Here is a 22253-nt window from a genome sequence, read left to right on the forward strand (position 1 = left end):
GTACGAAAACCGAAACTAATGTTTTTGGATATGAACTTTTTTCTATAATGTTATATGAGGAGCCGCAGAACAAATGGTACTTTTTCGCATTTTTTCAAAAATTGGTTTTTTGGTATTTTTATAATGTTTGGGTTGAAATCTTCTAGAAACAACCAAGTCAGCAACATTTTTATAATTTTTTTACTAAGCAAATGGGTTCAAAAAAAAAATTGTGCTTAACAAAACGGACAACACTAGTATAAAGCGAAAAAAGATTATTTAATTTCAATGTGTAATTGGTTTATATATAGGATCAGTATTAAAAATATTCATTTCAAATATTATCGTTTAAAAAAAAAAAACGAATAAAAAACATACTTTTTAATTTTGTTTTTAACAAAACGTACTTTTTTCTTTATTTTTTAACAAAAGCTTCTTTTTTCGATATTAAAATGGTTTTATATCAAACATCCTTAACATTTAATGTGGTGACTTATTGCAGTTAGATGTATCTATTTATAAGTAAGAAACTTGTTACCATTTCCAGGTTCATGCAGTTTTTAAAGGGGGCGAAATAAATAAAACTACTTCTCCCAAAAATTTGAAATGTGCGAAAAAGTACCTTTGTTCTGAGGCTCCTCATATGATGAACTTTGACCTAATGAGTCGGTGGATGAAATGGTAATAGACGCAACTGAATACATTATCAGAGCTTAACGAAACTATTAAAGTATTCAAAATCTAAAAATTCCAAAAAGGACTCCAATGATAGGATGAAGGATTTTCTATACTTACTTTCGATTTCTCCAACTTCTACACTTCAGTGAGAGAGTTTTTTCAATTCATGTTTTATTAAAACTAAAAACAAATAATAAAAGGAAATCATTTAAATTAAATTCTTTATTTAAAAGATTATTTCCAAAGTACTCCTTAAAATCCTAAAAAAAACTCACATGTGTATATCATTGGCTTAATATAAAAAAGGCTTAACTTGATTTTTTGTTACTTTACAGAAGAAGGAAAAATCTTAATAAAATCCATAAAATTTTAGACACAAAAGATTAGATTAACCGAATAATTTAAAATTAACCGATTATTAACAGATTAAATGTACAATTATTTGCTCGATTAACCGATTAAAGCAAAATCCCGATTAATTGAATACCCTTCACCAAATTATACTTAAATATTTTAAATATTTTTAGGTAAACTAAATTAATTTTTTTTTCTAGTTGTTTTTTTTTAATTTTTTGGAAAACAAATTTTTTCGATTGATATTTAAAATTTTTTTTTTTAAATAATAAATTTTTTTTTTTAAATTTAAAAATTTTTTTTTTTCAAATTTTGAAATTTTTTTTTTAAATTTTAAAATTTTTTTTTTTTGTTTTTTCAATTTTTTTTGTGAAAAAAAAATTCGGGTTAAAAAATATTTTTTCCGATTTTGACTCATTGTAGGTCCAACTTACTATATACGTCGTTGCAAATTCTTTGAAATATCTATCATTAGATATCCATATTGTCTACATTAATGTCTTAGTAATCCAGATATAGGTCAAAAATAGGTCAAAAATCGAGGTTGTCCTGGTTTTTTCCTCATATCTCAGCCATTTGTGGACCGATTTTGCTGATTTTAAATAGCAAACTTCTCGAAAGCATGTCTGGCAGAAATATTGGAGATTTGGATCCCGAAGATATTTGGGTTCTTCAGAAAATTGATTTCAACAGACAGACAGACGGACATGGCTTATTTGACTACGCTATCTATAAGGATCCAGAATATATATACTTTATAGGGTCGGAAATGAAAAATGTAGAAATTATAAACGGAATGACAAACTTATATATACCCTTCTCACGAAGGTGAAGGGTATAAAAATAATGTAGTTTTGACTTCATTCACCCATGAAAGCCAGAAGAAAACATTTAAGAAACTATAGTTGGTCAAGTCCGACCATATAATATTCTACTCTGGAAATGTTTTAGAATTTTGTAGGTGACTAACGGTATCTATTAAAAGAATTTACAAATTCAAATCAAACTGATTAAAACATTTGTTGATATCTCTCAACGCTCGTGGTGTGTATGTTTAAAAAGTCGATTAATGTTCGGTCCCCGTGTTTGGCGAATGACTTAAAGCTCGAAACGTAAATTTTTTTATTTCGACGATAAAAAATAGAAATTGATAAAAATCGGAAAAATTGTAGAATTTAATATACAAAAAATTAGTAAAAGGAACGATTTTTAGGTTGAATGTGTGGTGATTGAATTGCTTTGCTGTCTTATAAATACTTGGGAGCATATGTAAAAAATATGTCTATTTTAACCCTTTGACGCATATGGGACACCGGTGTCCCAAATGTTTAACATTGGATATTTTGAAATGAAACTTCTTTTTGTAATCAATTGCAATACAAACCGAGTATTTATAAACAAAACTTTATTTTCTTTGAAGTTTGGTACCACTGATCAGGAAAGGTAAAACAAATAATTCAACTTTATTTTTGGAAATTACGAAGTTTTTTTATAATATTAAAAATTGACTTGTAATACATTAGTGCAATTTTCAAAGAGGTTGTGATTAAATTGATTTTAGCTAAAAGAAGATTTTGACTTTCCGCAATATGAGATTTCTTGTAAGGGACACCGGTATCCCAATATGCATGAAAAGAGAGTGGAAATTTTTCCCTTACATTTTTTATGATGTTTATATAAATTTTGTATATATTAAGGTCTATAAAACTACTAGAATATTCCGAAGCTACTGGTCCACTGAACCTGATATGGGGGTGCCATGTATAGCTTCTGTTATGCCTCTTTCACGGTTTGAGGAACTAAGAAAAAATTAACATTTCTATAACAATAGTCGCAATTATTAACTTCTCTTGAATTTAGATAAGTTTTAGTACGCCTTACCATCAACATCCATAACAAAAAAAATATTATGAAAAAAAAATTTAACGTAAATGAAGTCTGTGCTAAGAGTGCAATATACAATGTTCATTTATGCTTTATGTCAATCAGAAATAGTTTCGTTGCTTTTTAGTCCTTCAAATAAGCAATATAATCTGTTTGTCTAATTAAAATCAAATGTTTTATTTCAGTTTGAAAATGTATATTTTACCTACTGATACTTAATTCATATTGGGACACATTTGTCCCAAGAGATTTTCAGTAATCTACTTACATTTTTTCTTTTTTCTTTTTATATATGTTTAAAATAGCTCTTAATACTTCACAAAGTGCACTCAGATTCTCAAAAACTTTTGAGTACAAGTTTTGTGCGTGAAAGGGTTAATCATTGAAAAACCTTTATAGATATTTATGTATGTATGTATATTTTTGTCCGTACAATATGACTGCACTTATTAGGTACCAAATTATAACTTAGGTACTTAGATACATGTATTGTTTTTTCAATATGAGAGTTTTAATACATTCGACTATTTGAGTGGGAACTATTAATGCCGCAAATTAAATTCCACCATGTCTGTCGTGTTGTTTCATTTATGATAATAAAATATATAAATATGACAAAACCTTGTAGGGTTGATGTTAAACAAAAAATATATGAAAAGACAGGACTACTTTCCAAATGTGCCAGCATGCCAAAAATCCAAGATATACCCAAAAGAAAGAATAAAAATATTGAAACATATATCTGTCTTAAAATGTCATGACGACTACGTTGACTTTTAAACTGCATATTAGATAGAAGAAATTTACAAATTATTAGGATAAATATGCTCACATTGGCAATAATTATGACGGCCATTGGTAGCATAACGCCCAAATAGAAACCATATCCTGAGGGATAGCAAATGGCTGATTTAGCTTCCATGCTTTTTGCGCTGGGTCTGTAGGCATTCGGTTGATAGTAGGCTACTAAACCAGTGGGTATGAGCGGCAAACCCCAGGCAATTAGGAAAAACTTTGCTATATAGTTTCTTGGCATTTCCGATTTGAAAATTTTAGCAAGTCGTTGATATTGTAGATAAGCTATAAAAAGCATCCACATGAAGAGCACCAAAACAATATATTGCAAAAATCCACCCACTATCATACAATTCACATAGTTTTTCATATCAAGTACTGCGTCTTTGAACTCTGGCATATTTATCAACAAAAATAATACCATAAGTAGAGTAAGAACAAAACAAAGGTTTAGCAATACTTTATTTGTCGAGTCCTCTCGCCATCTTGGAAAACATGCAGCTGTCAGCCATATACAGACCAGACCAAACAACGATAGACCACAACCTAATGCAGAAATCAAGTCTAATCCAACATCATCTAAGCTATCCAAAAATATGGCTGAGAAGGGTGTCAAATGAGAAGTATTGCAAAGTAGAAGCTGCTCATTTTGCTTATTAGTTATATGCGATGTATTTACACCAGTTGTAATCCAAGTGCTAAAGTTCCAGTAGCCACAATCGGGTTTTACTTTATCCTTCTGCATTGTATGGGTGAAGATAAATGGCAAAGGCCTTGGTAGTTTACCTGAAATGAAAGTGCTAAAATTAAAACTAAAACCAAAAGTCGCATATCAGCTGCTAAAACCTTTGATTTAGAGTGACAGTTTTCTGTAGAGCACAATTCGATTATAGAAAACCAAATTTTTTTTAGATTAATTTCTGATGCATTCTAATAACGCCAACAATTTTTATTTTCCCTAAATTTTCCTATGGAATCTTATGGCAAAATCAGATTTACAATAGTTAGTTTTACTCTGTAGAAAAGTTTTAGTAGTTTTTACTCTGTAGAAAAGTCGCTCAAAATCACGGATTTCCGCTGTAGATATGCAGCATTAGGTGTTGGAATTATATCTATGTATAAGAAACTGTCAGAATGACGAAAGAACGTGTTTGCAAGTACCATGCATTTCATGTGCAGTCAAACATTTACCTCTATAATCAACAACACTTATTTCCAGAACTCCCTCGAAAGGTTTTCGCTCCATCACAGTTTTATTTACAAAAAGTACATCATTTTTAAAAAGCGTAATTTTTAAAATAGTATCCGCACCTTTACCTGTAGTATTTGCGATACTATACCACAAATCGAAAGGGAAATAAGTGGCTATTTTTAGATTAGGCTCCTTTAAAAGTTGTTCCAGCGACTGATTTAAGTAAATAAAATGATAAAAGTTATTCGAATGCTGATCAAAAATACGTTGCACTCCTGCAGAATTGTTCGAATTAAAAATGGCCACACCGGAGATGTTGGAACATAATGGATTTATAAAAAATACACTTGCCATTGGAACAGTTTTCATATAGATGCCATTATTAATAGATTCGCATTTATTTGTGGGCACTAAAAGTTTAGCCATATTATTGAGATATGAATCGATTGTTGAAAAAATCTCGCCAGCACAATTAGACTCTCTAATGACATCAGCTTTGGTTTTCATTAGAGTATTGGTTAAATTCATAATATCTGGCACTAATTGTGGGTTTTCACATTTAGCCAAAATTGTTTTCAAAATATTATTAATAGCTTTAACGTGTTCTGGTGAACGTTTAGTAGCATCGCTTGGATTGTTTATGTATAATTTATTTTCTGTTACATCTTGAGTTAAAGTGAACAGAGTAACTGGCCTTTGATTATCTTGTGATTTATCAGATTTCTTTAGAATTTCGCCTTGTTGCAATTCAGAAAGTTTTTCTTCCCAGCAAAAATCTATTTCTTTTTCCTCATCCAATAGCTCCCATTCAGCTTTATAATTTGTGGGGTTATATTTACAATTTCGCATTAAAAGCATTCCCGTACTTAAATAACAAGGTTTTGAAAGATAACCAACTTCTCCTATACTAACCGATTGCCATTTGGTATGATATTTCTTCAACTTGTTATCTTCATTTCGATAATTATGTTCAAATGGTTCATCATCGCATTTATGCACAGTCATGTTACAATCGACATATTTATCACTTCTATTATTTTCAAGCCACTTAGCTTTGCCCGATTCATTAATGCAATTACGTTCTAGAGGTTTCCCAGTTTCTTTTGAACATTTCTCGTATTTACTGCGAGTGCCAACATTGGCTGGATACCATATGATGAGGGATCTTGACTCTTGGCTGCCATTGCTAACAATTATGTTATAAGCTACCTTTGCACACTTTTCATTAGCAAAAATCTTCGACGTATTGAGAAGAACTGCGAAGATTATTAAGTGGATCATTAATAACAACAATATAGAGAGATCTTGACAATACAAAAACGAGCAACAGACTGAAACAAATTACATCAAATATTTTTTTAAAAAAAACCTAACCACATAATTTCTTTAATTAAAAATAGTTATAAATTCTGCGTAATTTATAAATATATTTATACTGAACAATTGAGTCAATTTTGCTCCCCAGGTCTATTCGAAGTTGCTTTGTGCAATATTTTCCACATCAGGTTATTATGAATTAATGTTAGACTTAAAAAAAATATGTTTTTTTTAACGCTTGCAATACAGATACATATGTTTTATGTATGTTTTATTCATAGCAACGAAATTTTGAAAAATCCAAAATCCATCCATGATGTCAAACTAACATTAAAATTGGATCAAAAAATAAAAATGAAGAGTGTTCTGTTTTTGTAAAAACTATAGTCCCCTAGCATATGTTGGTCCCAAAAACCTTGATAATTCTGTTCAAATGCGAAACAGTGCGGTCGATCGGAAGAAAAGTGGTAATAAATCTGACTATTCTAAACTACTGGCCCGATTGCAAAAAATTTCAGAAAATGAAATTTGTGTCTACCATATTAGAAAACAAGGTGTCAAAGTTTACCACCTTTAATTTTTAAAGCTTTGTAGAGCTACAAAATTTTACAAATACGAACAGATATTAAATGAGATTTCTTTGTAAAGCAACTAGGATAATTAATGTTTATTTCACTAATTTATCTCTTATATTTACTTTAGAAAAGAATTAAGTTTCAATTTTAAATTTTAGTTGTTTATCTTGACTTTACTTTGTTTGTAATAAACTCCAAACTAAGATGTAAAAGATTTTTTTCAAAAATCTCAATTTTGTTCTACCTTCGTTAGATTCCAATTATTTCTGTTAATTCGCAAAAAATAAATATTTTTATTTTTAATATTGAATTGCATTGTTTTGATTATTAAATCAAAAATTAAGTAAAGGTGTTAATTAAAACTTGAAATAATAATATTAATCAAGTGGTTTTATTCCAAAAATTTTAGTTTTACTCTTTGTGAAAAAGCAAAATACTAAAAAAATTCACTTTCGATCGGATAGAATTCTGTGACAGCCCACAGTGGGATAGAATCGAAATTTTTTGGAAATAAATCTGGCATTATCATTTTGTTTAGATAAGTTAATTTTGGGTCTTACAAAAAAAATTTCAAGTCAATATCTCAATTAGATTCAAAAATATGCCACTTTAAAACTCCGTCCTTCAAAAATATTGCACTTTTTCATACTAAAAAATTTGTATAAATTTTCTTAATATTTTATTCAACACAAGTCACGGTTCTGACTCAGTCACATTAAGAAAATTTATACAAATTTTTTAGTATGAAAAAGTGCAATATTTTTGAAGGACGAAGTTTTAAAGTGGCATATTTTTTAATCTAATTGAGATATTGACTTTAATTTTTTTTTTGTAAGTCCAAAAATTAACTTATCTAAACAAAAAAATATAGCTCGGAATGAATGTGGATAAAATTGTTCCTAATATTTGAAATCCTATTAAAATTTTGATATAAATTTTAGTTTTAGAAACTCAATGAATATGTAATATATAATAAAATCTTTATTTATTAACGAAACTCAATGAAATTTTCAGCGCTTTTTAAATTTGTCATTCAAAATATCGAGGTGTATAAAAACTTGTCAAAAGGTCAAAAGGAATCCCGCAATTCCTGAAAATTGGAGCAAAACTCCCAAAAATGGTATTTTTTACAATTTTACTTATAGGGTCCACATTTCCTTCGGGGCTGGGAAACACTCTAAGGATAAATAGACAACACATCAGGGTTTCCTGCTTTGAGATTTTAGAACATGTGACCCAAAGTTAAAATTTTGATAAAAAAAGGTTAATTTCTAAAGAGCGTAGGGCCGACATGTTTCAAAAGAGGACATGTTTTTTATACCAAAATTTTCTGCGTAAAGAAGCTTTATAGAAAAACATAAAATTGTTATACGTTCTTAAAGAAAGTTGTTTTTTAATAAAAAAAGAGTTAAGTCACCTTTTTGTCCAAAAAACAGCAAAAATATACTATTTTTTGAATTTTTAAATTGAAAATCGGTTATTTTTGGATTCGTAATCGATATTGCTCTGAAATCTTTTGTATGTTACTGGTAATTTAGTTGTCTAACTATCAAAATTTTATGGAAAATTTTAAAATATCAATTTTGAAATGCCTATAACTAGGAAATTATAAGAGATAAATAGTACGTGTTTAAAAATAATATAATAAATGGCATGTGTTTAAAAATTTTACATGTCGAAGGTACCCTATTTTGAGCCCCCATATCGCCGCCCCTGGAGCATTTGTAGGGCCCATTTTAATAACTTAAATTCGAATACTCCTTAGCCCAATTCAAAAATTTTATCCCGCTCGGACCAGCCGTTTAGAAATGCCAGATATATTTCCAGAAAATTTCGATTCTGCCCCACTGTGCAGCCGTGAATATTCATGAGTTTTTGGAATATTTTGAATAATGAACTTGCTATTGGTCTATTTGGGTTGAATCTTTTTTCTTGTATGAATCATATATTCCCGGGAATTCTCGCAAAATTTTCCGGGATTTCGGGATAGAAAATTTTGCGGAAAAGCTCTAATTATAATGTAAACAACATGTTTTTTTTTGCTTCGAAAATGTCAAGTTTTGTGCCAAAACAAATCGTCATATGCGAAATGTTTTGCTTTACTTCTTTAATTTGCCAAACTTGGGGGGTTTAGAAGTGGTGATATTGACACGGAAGGCCAGTATCGCCAAGGCCAGCCAAATATGTTTGGAGACCAAGAATTTTAGGCATTACTCCATGAAGATTGTTGTCAAACTCAACAAGACCTTGTAAAATCAGTGGGAGCACCTCAATCAGCAATTTCAACGTTTTCACGTTTTAAGCAGCAGGATTCATCTACAAATATGGAAATTTAATACCATACGAATTGAAGCTGAAAGACCATTAAATACGTTTTTTTTTTGTCTAAAACGCTGCAAAGTTTTATAAAAAAAGGAGGGAAATAAAACTGTAACTTATAAACCCTTAGTCCGATTTCAAAAACATGCACAAAGAAGAAGTGTTGGAGAGTTTAAGTTTTGAATTTTGACTTGGAGACCAGGGGTCTCCAAAGTAGGACACCTCGGGTATGTTCAATTTTTAAAACGATCCAATTTCTTCGTCTGTTATCCGATTTCCAAAAAAATTACATATATAGAATCTTCTCGTCGTGCACTATAAAAAACCTCGTCATAGCTGTCAATTATCTCCTATTAGGAGATATTCGCATTTGAAAACAAGTAAGAAAGTATGGTAGGTTAAGCCCGACCATATAATACCCTATACTAAGTAAAAGAGTAAAAACATTTTTCTTTTAAAATTTCAATAGTTTGTATTTTTGAGTGATTTTCGGAAGTGGGCCTTATATGGGGGCTATGACTAATTATGGACCGATCACCATGAAATTAGGTCGTGTGATTTATGTCTATATGAAAGTTTACCATGTTGAATTTTGTGTGTATACCAACATTTTTAAGCGATTTATGCACGTAAAAATGATTTTCGGAAGCGGGTCTATATGGGAGCTATGACTAATTATGGACCGATCGTAACAAAATTTGGTGACATGAATTTTGTGTATATAGAACTTATTTGGAGCGGAATTTGTGGATATACATATATAAATTAAACATTTATGACCGATAAAGTCCAATTTCGGGAGGACATTTGTATGGGGGCTATGTGAAATAATGGACCGATTTCAGCCAGTTTCAATAGGCTTGGTCGTTGAGCCGAAAAAATAATATGTATCAAATTTTATCGAAATATCTTCAAAATTGCGACCTGTACTCTGCGCACAAGGTTTACATGGACAGCCAGCCAGCCAACCAGACGGACGGACGGACATCGTTTAATCGACTCATAAAGTGATTCTAAGTCGATCGGTATACTTGGGTGGGTGTTAGACTAATATTTTTGGGCGTTACAAACATCTGCACAAACGCATAATACCCTCCCCACTATGGTGGTGTAGGGTATAAATAGTTGTTTAAAAATCGTGACTGCATTTGAATTTAAACATTTTAAAAATTGCGATTTTCTTTTACTTTTTTTTAAGTTATCTAAAAAATGTCTAAGGTGTATTAGGAATTTATACTTTTGGAAAAGCCAGTTTTATATTAAATATTTTAAAAGAAAATAAATTTCAAAATTATTAATAACGACGGGAACCTGATGCATCCAAAAAAACGCATATTTTTTATGTAAAATTCAAATTTAAGGTAAAAATTTTGATATCGCATAAGCGATATCAAAATATAGTAACCCATATAAGATGGCCAATTATGTTGTTAATTATTTTTTAAAGGGTTCCGATAAAAAATTTCAAAACTCTTTAAAATAACATTTCGTTTGTATGTAAACAAAGTTATGAGACTAAACGTAGGTACACACAATTCTTTTCGTGTGCACTTCTTATATTAAAAGTGTGTAAAAAGCTTTTATTTTTATTAGATCTAGAAGATAAATGTATAGAATTTATTTATTATTTAAATTTAATTAACTCGCCACAAGTTCTTTTTGTGGTTTCAATGTTATTTATAGTTCTCATATAAGACATTGGCCAGTTGCGGCTACAATTCCCATTATTTAAATATTTACATATTTATATTGTTTTATTTCTTATGATCTATTGTTTAATCTTGTCACTATACTGGTGTCTTCCATTGTATAGTAACTTTTAGCACAACATAATATTAACCATGACGAACGTGTCGATTTGTCAATGACAATGGAGTAAAGGAATAAAACGAATCCCTGCAAAGTTGATGTCAAGCAAAAGAGATAAGAAAATACCGGACTATTGTCCAGATGTGTTAGGAAGCCAAAAATCCACGAAATACCCAGCAAAAAAAACAGCAAAACCGAAACTTTAATTTGTGCTACGATACGTTTGTTATCACCTTGCTGTTGAACTTGAAACTTAACTTTACGGCGAAGGCTGCAGAATATAAAAATAAATATGCCCAAATTTGTCAGCATTATTACAGCCATTGGTAATATGACTCCATAATACAAACTCTTGTCGGATGGATAGCAAATGCCTGATTTGTTACTAGTTTGTTCAGCGTTTTTCCTGTATGTATCTGGATCAAAATAGGCTACCAATATGGTAGGTATCAGTGGGACACCCCAGGCTATAATAGCATATTTGGTTATAAAGTTTGAAGATCTCTCATAGCCCATTACTCTAACATAACGCTGATATTGCATTATGGCTATAATAAGCATCCAAAAGAATAGTACCAAAACATTATAGTGTAAATATGCTCCCATTATCATGCAGTCCAGTCGATTATGAATATCGATGTAGTCCTTCCATAAGTCCGGAACATTAATCAGCATAAAGAATAGCATGAGTAAAGTGATAACAAAGCACATATTCATCAACACTTTATTCGATGTCTGGGCGCGCCATCTCTTGAAACACATAGCTGTAAGCCATATACAGGACAGACCTACCAGTGAAAGCAAACAGCCTAATATTGAAATGTAATCTAACATTAAGTCATGAGAAATACTAAGTATTACAGAGTCTCCTAGTGAAATTGGAGGAAAGGAGGAAATGCCAAACAACGAAGCGAAATGTGTCAGATGTGTGCTGTGACAGATAAGCAGATGGTTATCGGAAATATTTGTGTGTTCCGTTTTGACGCCAGTTGTGATCCATGTGCTATAATTCCAATAACCACATTTAGGTAGTTCGGGTGATCTACGACGGTAGCTCAAAATAAAGGGTACATCTTCTGGTAGTTCGCCTGTAAAAAAAAGAAGAATGATTACTTAAAAACATATACATACATATATGTAATATACAACTTAGAAAAAAGCAAGCAGTGAGTCAGTAAGACTACTAAATATAAGCGAATAAACCTAATGATGATTAAACAAAGTAAACAATCATGATTCGCAATCAATCTGTAGGAAAGTTTATATTGAGATTCCCTGCAGGAAGTGTCAGTAGTGAAATTATCTTGACTTACTATTGACACAGTCACCAGTACTAGTGACTTATTTTACAACAGACAATGCTATTTACTATAGAAATTTAACATGTGCGTGTCATTGTAAGTCTACTACTGACGATATTACTATTGACTAGGTAGTTATTCACTAGTACATTTTAATAATTCTAATCTACACTTTTTGTACTTTACTGAAGTAGATGTAAATAATGAAACTGCATATTTTGTTAACATTTGACGTTATACATATTAAACAAATTAAAAAACGAAATGGTATGAATTCATAACAGATGGAAGAGTCGTCTTCGTTGACAATGTCGCTAAAAAGTCACCAAAATAGTCGACAAAACTGGTGACTTGGAGACACTTGTCCCCAGGTTTCCACATGTATTCCAAGGAAATTTTATCTAGAATCGTTTAAGAAAAATCAAAGCGATCCGACCAATAGTTTAGTTTCTATTGAGATTTAAATGTGCGGGAACGTGTGAAAAGGTCCGCTGGGACATGGGTATACTTCCCATGGACCATCAAGGAGTAATTTCAGTTTGAAAATGAAAAAGGTCCCCAGGGACCTTTTCACCTTTTTAGATATAAACACATTTAAATCTCAATAAAACAAATATTTTTTTCAAAACTCCAATTTCAAATTTTTAAAAATTTTGTTAAACAAATTTCAGAATTTTTTGAGCATCACATGGGGATTTATTTACAACATAATAGGGAATAAAAATATGAAAACAATATGTCAATACATCCTATAGTTTTTCCGTACCGTATGTTTTTCTTAGGAAAACTTTCAGACTATATTTATGAATCCTTAAATCGTGAAGGTCAAAGGTCAAATTTTTCAATATTTGGAATTTCTAATGGAAAGATAGTGAAATTTTATATAGTTTTTGGCCGATTTTGATGAAACTTAAGAAAAATATAACATGGATTCTAGTATTTACAATAACAGCACAAAAATTGAAATTAACCCTTAATAGCACTTGGGGTCCAAATGACCCTGAACTATTAAAATCACGAAAAACACAGTCGTTTTGACCCCAAGTGCTCTTAAGGATTAACTTCCATTTCCAAATTTTTAAAAAAACTGAAAAAAATCAATTTTTCCCCTTGTAAATGCACCTCAACTCTAAATCGAAAGTCGGCACGTGTTGTCCTTCTTAGAACAAGCTAAAAATTTATTTGGTGGTATTTTAGGTCATTACGAAAGTTTTCAGGGGGTACGTTTCAACATTCCAAAAAATTTAATTCTGATGGACATTCTAATGTATATTTACTCTGATATGTGTAAATGGAAACATCGAATAAGATTTTAATATTAACCCTCCGTGATACACATGTTTTATTTGAATCTGGCCAGACCCCATAATAATATCAGCATAATTACTTAAAAAATATCTATTTTTTCAAACAAATAAACAGCTTAAATAATCTCAAATCTATAAGCTATAAAAAAATATACAAAAAAATTTATTTAATTTGTCAACTTTTTAACAAAAATCTACCATAAACATTTTTTAAAGTTTGTAACAAACTAAAAAGGAAAACACAAAGACTATTTCAACGAAAAAATATAACAACAAACACGTGTTGAGAACTTAGCATTTTACCGTAAAAATTTTCTTACTGAAAACTTTTTTTTTGAATTGGCAAAAAAAATGTTTTACGCATTTTCCAAAAAAAAAAAAAAAAAATAGAATTAAATACAATTTTTTACTAAAAATATACGCGGGTCTGGTCAGACTCATGTGTTACTATAAGTTAAAAATTCCTTGTATCTCCTTTCGTGGTTACCTTTTTTGGCCAATTTAACCATTAAAATTTTAAGAGAGTACCTGAAAAATCAAGTCTCTAGCGATACAGCAAAGTCGTTTAAATTGCAAAAAAATCCAAAAAAGTCTGGCCAGACCTATGTGTATGTCTAAGGTTTAATCAAAAATCGTAAAACATTTGCATCACTATATCATAAAGAAGCTTGAATCATTTTGAAACCAAAAAAATTATGAAAATTACTTTTATGATCTTCGAACATAAATACCCAGCAAATGAAAAATTTGGTAAATTCTTCTATTGAAAATATCCAGCTAAAATTTGGTAATGGCAACTAGTTACCACATACACTATTTTGTAATGAGTAGTCGTTACCCAGCCCACTATTTTATTTAAGTAGTAGAATAGGTACTTATCTGTATACAGGTTTGTAATGAACTTTTGCATTTGGCACAGCTTTCTAGTGTATTTCACTTAGAGATGCCAAACGGGGAATAACGTTCCCAAAAATCCCGGGGTTTTCGGGATTTCTTAAACCCCGAAGCCCGGGATCTGAGTCGATTTAACGATGTCCGTCCGTCTGGCTGGCTGTCCATGTCAACTTTGTGCGCAGAGTACAGGTCGCAATTTTAAAGATATTTCGATAAAATTTGGTACATATTACTTTTTCGGCCCAAGGACCAAGCTTATTGAAACTCATGTCACCAAATTTTGTAACGATCGGTCCATAATTAGTCATACCTCCCATATAGACCCGCTTCCGAAAATAATTTTAACGTGCACGTTGGTATACACACAAAATTCAACATAGTTAACTTTAATATAGACATAAATCACACGACCTAATTTCATGGTGATCGGTCCATAATTGGTCAAAGCTCCCATATAAGGCCCACTTCCGAAAATCGCTCAAAAATATAAAATATTGAAATTTTAAAAGAAAAATGTTTTTGCTCTTTTACTTAGTGTAGGGTATTATACGGTTGGGCTTGATCGACCATACTTTCTTACTTGTTTTTTTTAACTATTTGCAATGATTTATATTACTAAATTCAGCTATACATTGTGTATGAAATACAAATTCCTTACAAATTACGATTAAGTATAAAAATAAAATTAACAACGTTTTAGAAAATATTATTTAAACTGTTCAATTATTTGCAGAACTCTATTATTTGCGGATTAAAGCAATTTATTTTTAGCTTGGTATTAATAGCATTAAGGCACTTTAAAACACTTGTAAGAAAAAGATTTTTTTAATGCAATACAGATCCATAAATTTAACATTTTTAATATAAGGATGGGATTTTTTTATAAAAAATATCTTGTAAATTTCAGATTTTAAATTCAAATTTAATGTACATATCAGATTTCAAAGTTTTTTTGAGTTAATTTTTAAGTCAAATGCACAATCAATATTAAATATTTTCAACTGTTAATGAAATGAAGGTAAATGTAAAACAATAATGATGTTAAATGTTTATAGCTAATTCTATTATTTTCAGCTTGCTTACCTGAATAGTTCGGTATAGAAATTTCCAAAATCCTTTTAGATGGTCTTTGCAGCAATTCTGTACGATTGACAAAAAGTAAATCATTTCGAAAAATTATAAAAGCCAATACTGTTTGATCGTCAACACCACCAGTTTCGTTTTTCAGTTTATTCCACAACGACAAAGGGAAATATGTGGCCAATCGCAGACCGGGCTTGGTCAGTATCTGGTCCAGAGTTTGATTCAAATATATAAATTGATAGAAATGGCCAGTATGGGCATCGTAGCGCTGATGTTTCGAATTCGAATAATAAATGGCAACACCAGAAATATTAGAACATGAGGGATTTATATAAAAAACACTGGTACGTTTAAATGTCTCATATCTAACGCCATTTGAAGTATTTTGACAATGATCTGTGGGTACTAATACCTTGGCCATGCTATTTAAATATGTATCAAGAGTTTTTAGTAATGTTGTTGTGGCATTCACTTCTCCGGATTTTATCACTATTTCAGGATTAACGTCCAATATGATATCGGTTACATTTAGGACATCTGTTAAAAGATCAGGATTTTTATCATTTTCGGTTATAATTTTTAAAATGTCACTTGATATTTTTATATCCGCTGGCACGCGTACTCTTTGAGATGTTGTTAGTAATTCCGTCATTTCCCTCATGACCTTTTCTGGCTGTACTTGATCTATTTGATCATCTCTTTTAACTTCCTGATACAGCGTACTAAGATTATAAGTTATAACGTGTTCCCTAGTATCTCGTAGGCATTCAATATTTCGTAGTTGCGGACTTAACAGCTCCCACTGAGCTCTCAGCTGCATGGAATTAAACTCACAAAGACGTGTTACAGGCAAACCGGAGTCCAGTAAACAGGGTTTTTCTAAATCTGCTCTTTCCCCCAAATGTGCTGTTTTCCATGTATTGTTGACTAGCTCTTTTACATAATTTTTCTTAATATAATAATGTTGAAAGGGTTCCTCCATACATACGGTTTGAATGGAGCTACAGTTAATTAATTTTATGTGTTGGTTAATTTCTTCCCATGTTGCGTTTGTTGAGCGATCATAACTACAATGACGCTGCACAGGCAGACCAGTTTCATTAGAACACACACGTAGTGTGCTCTGACTTCCAGCATTTACTGGAAACCATATTAGCAGAACACTGATATCACCACTGTATCCATCATTATATCTTGTCTTAAAAAAATCCTTTTCACACTGTTGCACTGCAAGCAAAGGGGGTGTGGTAACGCAAAATAAAAGTAAAAATGAAATAAATTTCATTATAAAAACTATTTAATCCGGTCACAGCAATTATAATGTTATTTGCACAAAGTTCTCTAAGACACTAAGATATAAAATTACATCTCTGTAATAACCACAGCGAATAAGTAGAAAACAATATAATTATTTTTAGAAAATCTATAATAAAACTATGACTATCAATTGATAGGTTTTAAAATAAATATTTTTATGACCAATAGTTCTGTTTATTAAATTTATATTAGTGAAACCTTTGTCGCCAATTATACTATACAACAAAATCAAATTTTTTCCAAAATTACAAGGTCCGACCAATAAATTTTGATAGAGGAGACAAAAAAAAAGACACGTGTATCGGCGTTTTGAAAGTTAACATCTGAATTTCATTTGAGGGCGGGTTAAAGTTTCCCAACTCTGGCACATTTTTATTGTTAATCGTCATAAGAAACCATGTGATCCTTACATTTTAGGTATAAAATGTGTTCAGCAAAGTTATGTAAAATGTTACGGAGAATATTTTTGTGGAATATGTTAACCCTCTAAATCCTCAAGGCATGGGTCTTTTTTGTCTTTCTTTTAAAAAAATGCAAAAACCACCATTAAAACAGGGATTTAAGGGGTTAAACTGTTCTGCAAAAAAATTATACGTGAAATTTTACTATATGTCTCCGAATACATCAAAACGGAAAATTCAACCAGAAAGTCAGAAATAAGACATAACAAAAGAGAGCCGAGGGTTAATTTCGCATATATTAAGAATTTTATTTTAAAGAACATTTTAGGTATAAAATGTATTCAACAAATTTGTGTAAAATGTTACGAAGAACATTTTTGTAGAATATGTTAACCCTCTAAATCCCCAAGACATGTTGAATTTTGTGTGTATACCAATATTTTTAAGCGATTTATGCACGTTTAAGTGATTTTCGGAAGCGGGTCTATATGGGAGCTATGACTAATTATGGACCGATCGTAACAAAATTTGGTAACATGAATTTTGTATATATAAAACTTATTTGGAGAGCAATTTGGAGATACATTTATAAATTAAACATTTATGACCGATAAAGTACAATTTCGGAAGGACATTTGTATGGGGGATAGGTGAAATAATGGACCGATTTCTGCCAGTTTCAATAGGCTTGGTCCTTGGGCCGAAAAAATAATGTGTTCCAAATTTGACCGAAATATCTTCAAAATTGCGACCTGTACTCTGCGCATAAGGTTTACATGGACAGCCAGCCAGCCAACCAGACGGACGGACATCGTTTAATCGACTTAAAAAACCCAGAATTCCCAGCCAACCAGACGGACGGACATCGTTTAATCGACTCAGAAAGTGATTCTATTGTAAGTCGATCGGTATACTTTAAGGTGGGTGTTAGACTAATATTTTCGGGCGTTACAAAAATCTATAATATATAATATCTGATTACCTTCGCCTGGGTAACGATCTTGAAGCGATGCGAGGGCTTATATACACTCTGTGGTCTAGACCTCCTCTGCGATTGAGCATGTTTTCCTGGCACTTTCGCAAAGGAGGTCGCGACTTCAAAGGAGCGTATTAACCAAAGGTTACTCATCTTGTCAAGATATTGGGGCGATAGTGTGTCCAGTAGCTGTCGCGTCAATTATTATGACATATATCGTCTCGTGATATCCACGCTTGAGTTCGCCACTTGTATAGTAGAGGCTTTACCTGGGGGGTCACGAAACATATACACTCTTAAGGTCAAGGTGAGTGGTAGCAGTGCCGAGGACCTGGATGGTTAGTTAGTGTATAAAGAAACTAACCGCTAACAGCTCCCCTCAGCGTCAGGGTAATACGCTGTTGTAATGTAGTTGCCCAGTCCACGCACGCCGTCACTGCGTGGATGGTCCGTCTTTACGTGCCTACTCGTGGGAACAAAATAGATCCTAAAAATTCAAATACAACTACAGAGGAGACTTCCGATTTCAGGGAAACTAGGGAATCGGAAGGGGGGGTTTCGGACAGCACCCTAGAGGGTGAATTAACCCTGACAGACGTACATGCTCGGATTCTAGAGCATGAAGGACAGGTGAGTGAACTGGATGTGGATGGTCTTTTGGGACTGTCGAAAGACTCCTTTGGGGAAACTAGTGCCACTCAGAGGTTGGAGGAGTTGGCTCTGTTATCTGATGATGAGCATGAGATCACTATGATTGCTGCTCTGAATCAGATAACGGAAACATCCCCTCCCACTGCTAGTGACAAGGATAACCAAAGGAGCCGTTCGGCAGAAGATGATCCACATGGCGCTAAGGTCGCCAATCTTGTTCGGCAGGCCGCCGTGGAGGAGTTGCCTAATGCCACTCCACGAGACACTGATAAGCCAGGCCGAACGAAAGAGGATAGGGCAAAAAATGGCACTAGGAAATCTCTAGCCTTTCTGGCAAAGATGGGAAAGAGAGATCCTGGGTCATTAACTGCAAAGGAGAAGTACCTTCTCAAGAAACACAGACAGGACGTCGCTAGATTTGAAAGAATCTACGGCCCTGTTAGTGTACTCTTGGGAGAGTCTTCTCCTGTTGAGCAGCAAGTGGTAGCTGCTGTCGATCTGGCTGACACCCAAAAGGGTATAAGGTCGACAGCTCCAACCACTAGCAGTGCGGTAACAACTAAGGAGGGGGGCTCTTCTACCATCCTACAAATCGGTGCTTCGGCTAGAAATGTGGATGGTAACAAGAAGCCTCCCATAATGGGGTCAGGTGCGAAGGGAATGAAGAATCCTCCGGCCGATTCTCTTAAGGGTGCCCGTATGGGTAACATTAAGGGAAACGGATCCGGTGGTCCTCAAACCTCGTCATCGAAGGCACCAGGATGCAGCAAGGCTTCGGGGAATGCTGGTGTAACCCCATCTAGCACTCTTAAGGGTAACCAAAAGGAGACCATTAAGAGGGCTAGATCTGGGGACGACCAGCCTTCCTCGTCAACAAAGAAGCTAAAGAAGTCCCTGAGTCAGGACGTATATCTTCAGGCAGCGATTATTGATCGGAATGATCCGGATGGGAAGATCAGTACCGATCAATGGCAGCTGCTTGAGGCTAGACTCTTGGATGAGATGGCTTTCCATAGTGGTAGCTCTGAAGACGTATCTTTTAAAGGTGCTGACTGGGCTAAGGGAGTCAAGGTCATAAACTGCGGAAATAAAAATTCATTTGAATTTTTAAGGACCGTAGTTGGGAAACTTGGCGACCTTAATCCAGCCTTAAAACTTGAAGTGATACGCGCTTCAGAGTTACCATTAAGGTCAATAGTGACAGTATGGATTCCTCCACCCGTAAGACCGGTGGAAACCATATTGGCACTGTTGAAAAAACAGAATGTTGATCTCCCTATAGACCAATGGAAGGCGGTAGCCTCCATTGTGTGTAAGGAGAACAACGGGAGGGATTTCCGGTTCGCAGTGGATTGTAAATCCCTCGAGATTTTGGACAAGGTGAAAGGGGTTGTCAATTTTGGTTTTGGCACTGTCAGGTTTCGGTATTCGAAATATGACACTACCAAAGAGGCTGCTGGTGGTGCAGATAAACCTGCATCATTGTGAAGCGGCCTTAACAGAATTGGCAAACTTTCTCACCAAATCCCAGACCGATGTGGCCCTGATCCAAGAACCTTGGATTAACCAAAATAAGGTTTGCGGGTTAGGGATAGCGGGATACACGTTATTTATCCCGTCCACTGAGGACAAGGTAAGAACGTGTATCCTGGCAAGGAGAGAACTCAAACTAATAATTTCTCATTCTTTTAGGGGCGGTGACATCACTGTTGTGAATAGGGAAACCAGGGGTGAGCGGACGCTGACTTTGGCTTCGGTGTATATGCCGTATGATGCAGTGGATCCACCAGGCAATGAGGTGCAGGAGCTAACGGCGTATACAAAAAGGAGAGGTGCTATCCTGGTTATGGGATGTGATGCAAATGCTCATCACAGCCAATGGGGCAGTGCTGATATCAATAAAAGAGGTGAGTGCGTCTATGATTTCATAACTGTCAATAATCTAGTTATCTGTAACAAGGGCAATATGCCCACGTTTAGGAACAAAGATAGGCAGGCGGTTATAGACATGACCTTGACGAACCAAGATGATAATTTCGTTAGAGATTGGAGGGTATCCACGGACTGTTCCTTTTCGGATCATAGTAGGATCACCTTCACTTTGAATTTTAACTCGTCCTTAAGTGTACCATTTAGGGATCCTAGGCGGACAAATTGGGGAACCTTTTATGATAAGGTACGTACTGGGTTTGAACAGTTTAATTTATGTGAACTGATACCACCCAATTTGGAAATAACGGTGAACAATTTCACCCGTTTATTAAATGAGAGCTATGAGTCATCATGCCCAATGAAATTTCCCGGTAGGCGTAAACAGCCAAAATGGTGGACTAAGGAACTTCAAGTTCAAAGGTCGACGGTTAGGAAATCTTTTAATAGGGCAAAGCTCACTGGATTACAAGGAGACTGGAACAACTACAAGGTGTGCTTCAATAAATACAAGGGAGATCTGAAAAGAGCGAAGCGGACTTCATGGAAGAATTTTTGTGAATCCGTTGATAGCGTCAATGAGATGTCAAGATTTCGGAGAATTTTATCCAAAGACCCAAAGGTCATAGGGTATATTCAAAGAGCTGATAACTCATGGACGGAATCTAGCTCGGAAACACTCTCCCTGCTTATGGAAACACACTTTCCTGGTTGTGAAAGTATAGGCACTAGGGCTGACGATCAGGGGGCTAACATGCCTGAGGGAACTAGTCATGACTCTAGACAAATTGAGGGAATAGTCACTAGGGAAAAACTAGCCTGGGCGGTAAAATCTTTCGACCCGTATAAATCACCGGGTCCGGATGGAGTATTTCCGGCGATGCTGTGTAATATCCCGGATACGGTATTATTCCTCTTGGCGGATATCTTCAAGGCCTGTCTCAGTAGAAGGTATCTGCCGCGTGGGTGGAGAGAGGTCAAGGTTGTTTTCATACCAAAGGCCGGTAAGGCCAGCCACTCGAAACCAAAGGATTTTAGACCTATTAGCCTATCGTCTTTTCTTTTGAAGACATTAGAACGACTGATAGATCTACATCTAAGGAGCAATATAGATACCCATCTCATTAGCAACGCTCAACATGCCTACCTCAAGGGTAAATCCGTTGAGAGTGCGCTTCATGAAGTGGTCGGTTGTATAGAGCACAGTCTGAAGCATAGGGAATATACTTTGGCTGCGTTTCTTGATATAGAAGGTGCCTTTAACAACATCAGGACAGAGGCAATTAGGAACTCATTAGTAGAACTTGGGGTCGACGACTTTCTAGTGAGTTGGATAATCTTAATGCTGGAAAGCAGGATTATCAATTCAACCCTAGGGGACGATGTGATCAGAAGACGGGTTACCAGAGGTACACCACAAGGTGGAGTTCTTTCTCCTCTACTGTGGTTACTGGCGGTTAATCCTATTCTCAGGACCTTCGAATCTAAGGGT

General features: G+C 33.7%; 2 protein-coding genes across 2 annotated transcripts; both read right to left on the reverse strand.

Annotated features, from left to right (window-relative positions):
* Positions 1-3406: 3406 nt before the first annotated feature.
* LOC135953190 (adhesion G-protein coupled receptor G2-like) lies at positions 3407-6163 on the reverse strand. Its single transcript, XM_065502921.1, has 2 exons — positions 5008-6163; positions 3407-4476 (listed from the first exon to the last, which is right to left on the reverse strand). Exons 1-2 carry the CDS (start codon positions 6161-6163, stop codon positions 3407-3409), a joined length of 2226 nt encoding a protein of 741 aa, XP_065358993.1.
* Positions 6164-10671: 4508 nt separating this feature from the next.
* LOC135963959 (adhesion G-protein coupled receptor G4-like) lies at positions 10672-16814 on the reverse strand. The gene is made up of 2 exons (XM_065515983.1): positions 15488-16814; positions 10672-11990 (listed from the first exon to the last, which is right to left on the reverse strand). The coding sequence occupies exons 1-2, from the start codon at positions 16770-16772 to the stop codon at positions 10855-10857; spliced, it is 2421 nt and encodes an 806-aa protein (XP_065372055.1). The 5' UTR covers positions 16773-16814; the 3' UTR covers positions 10672-10854.
* Between the last annotated feature and the right edge of the window lie 5439 nt (positions 16815-22253).

This window comes from Calliphora vicina, chromosome 1 (assembly GCF_958450345.1).
Source record: "Calliphora vicina chromosome 1, idCalVici1.1, whole genome shotgun sequence".
In the NCBI taxonomy this organism is placed as follows: domain Eukaryota; kingdom Metazoa; phylum Arthropoda; class Insecta; order Diptera; family Calliphoridae; genus Calliphora; species Calliphora vicina.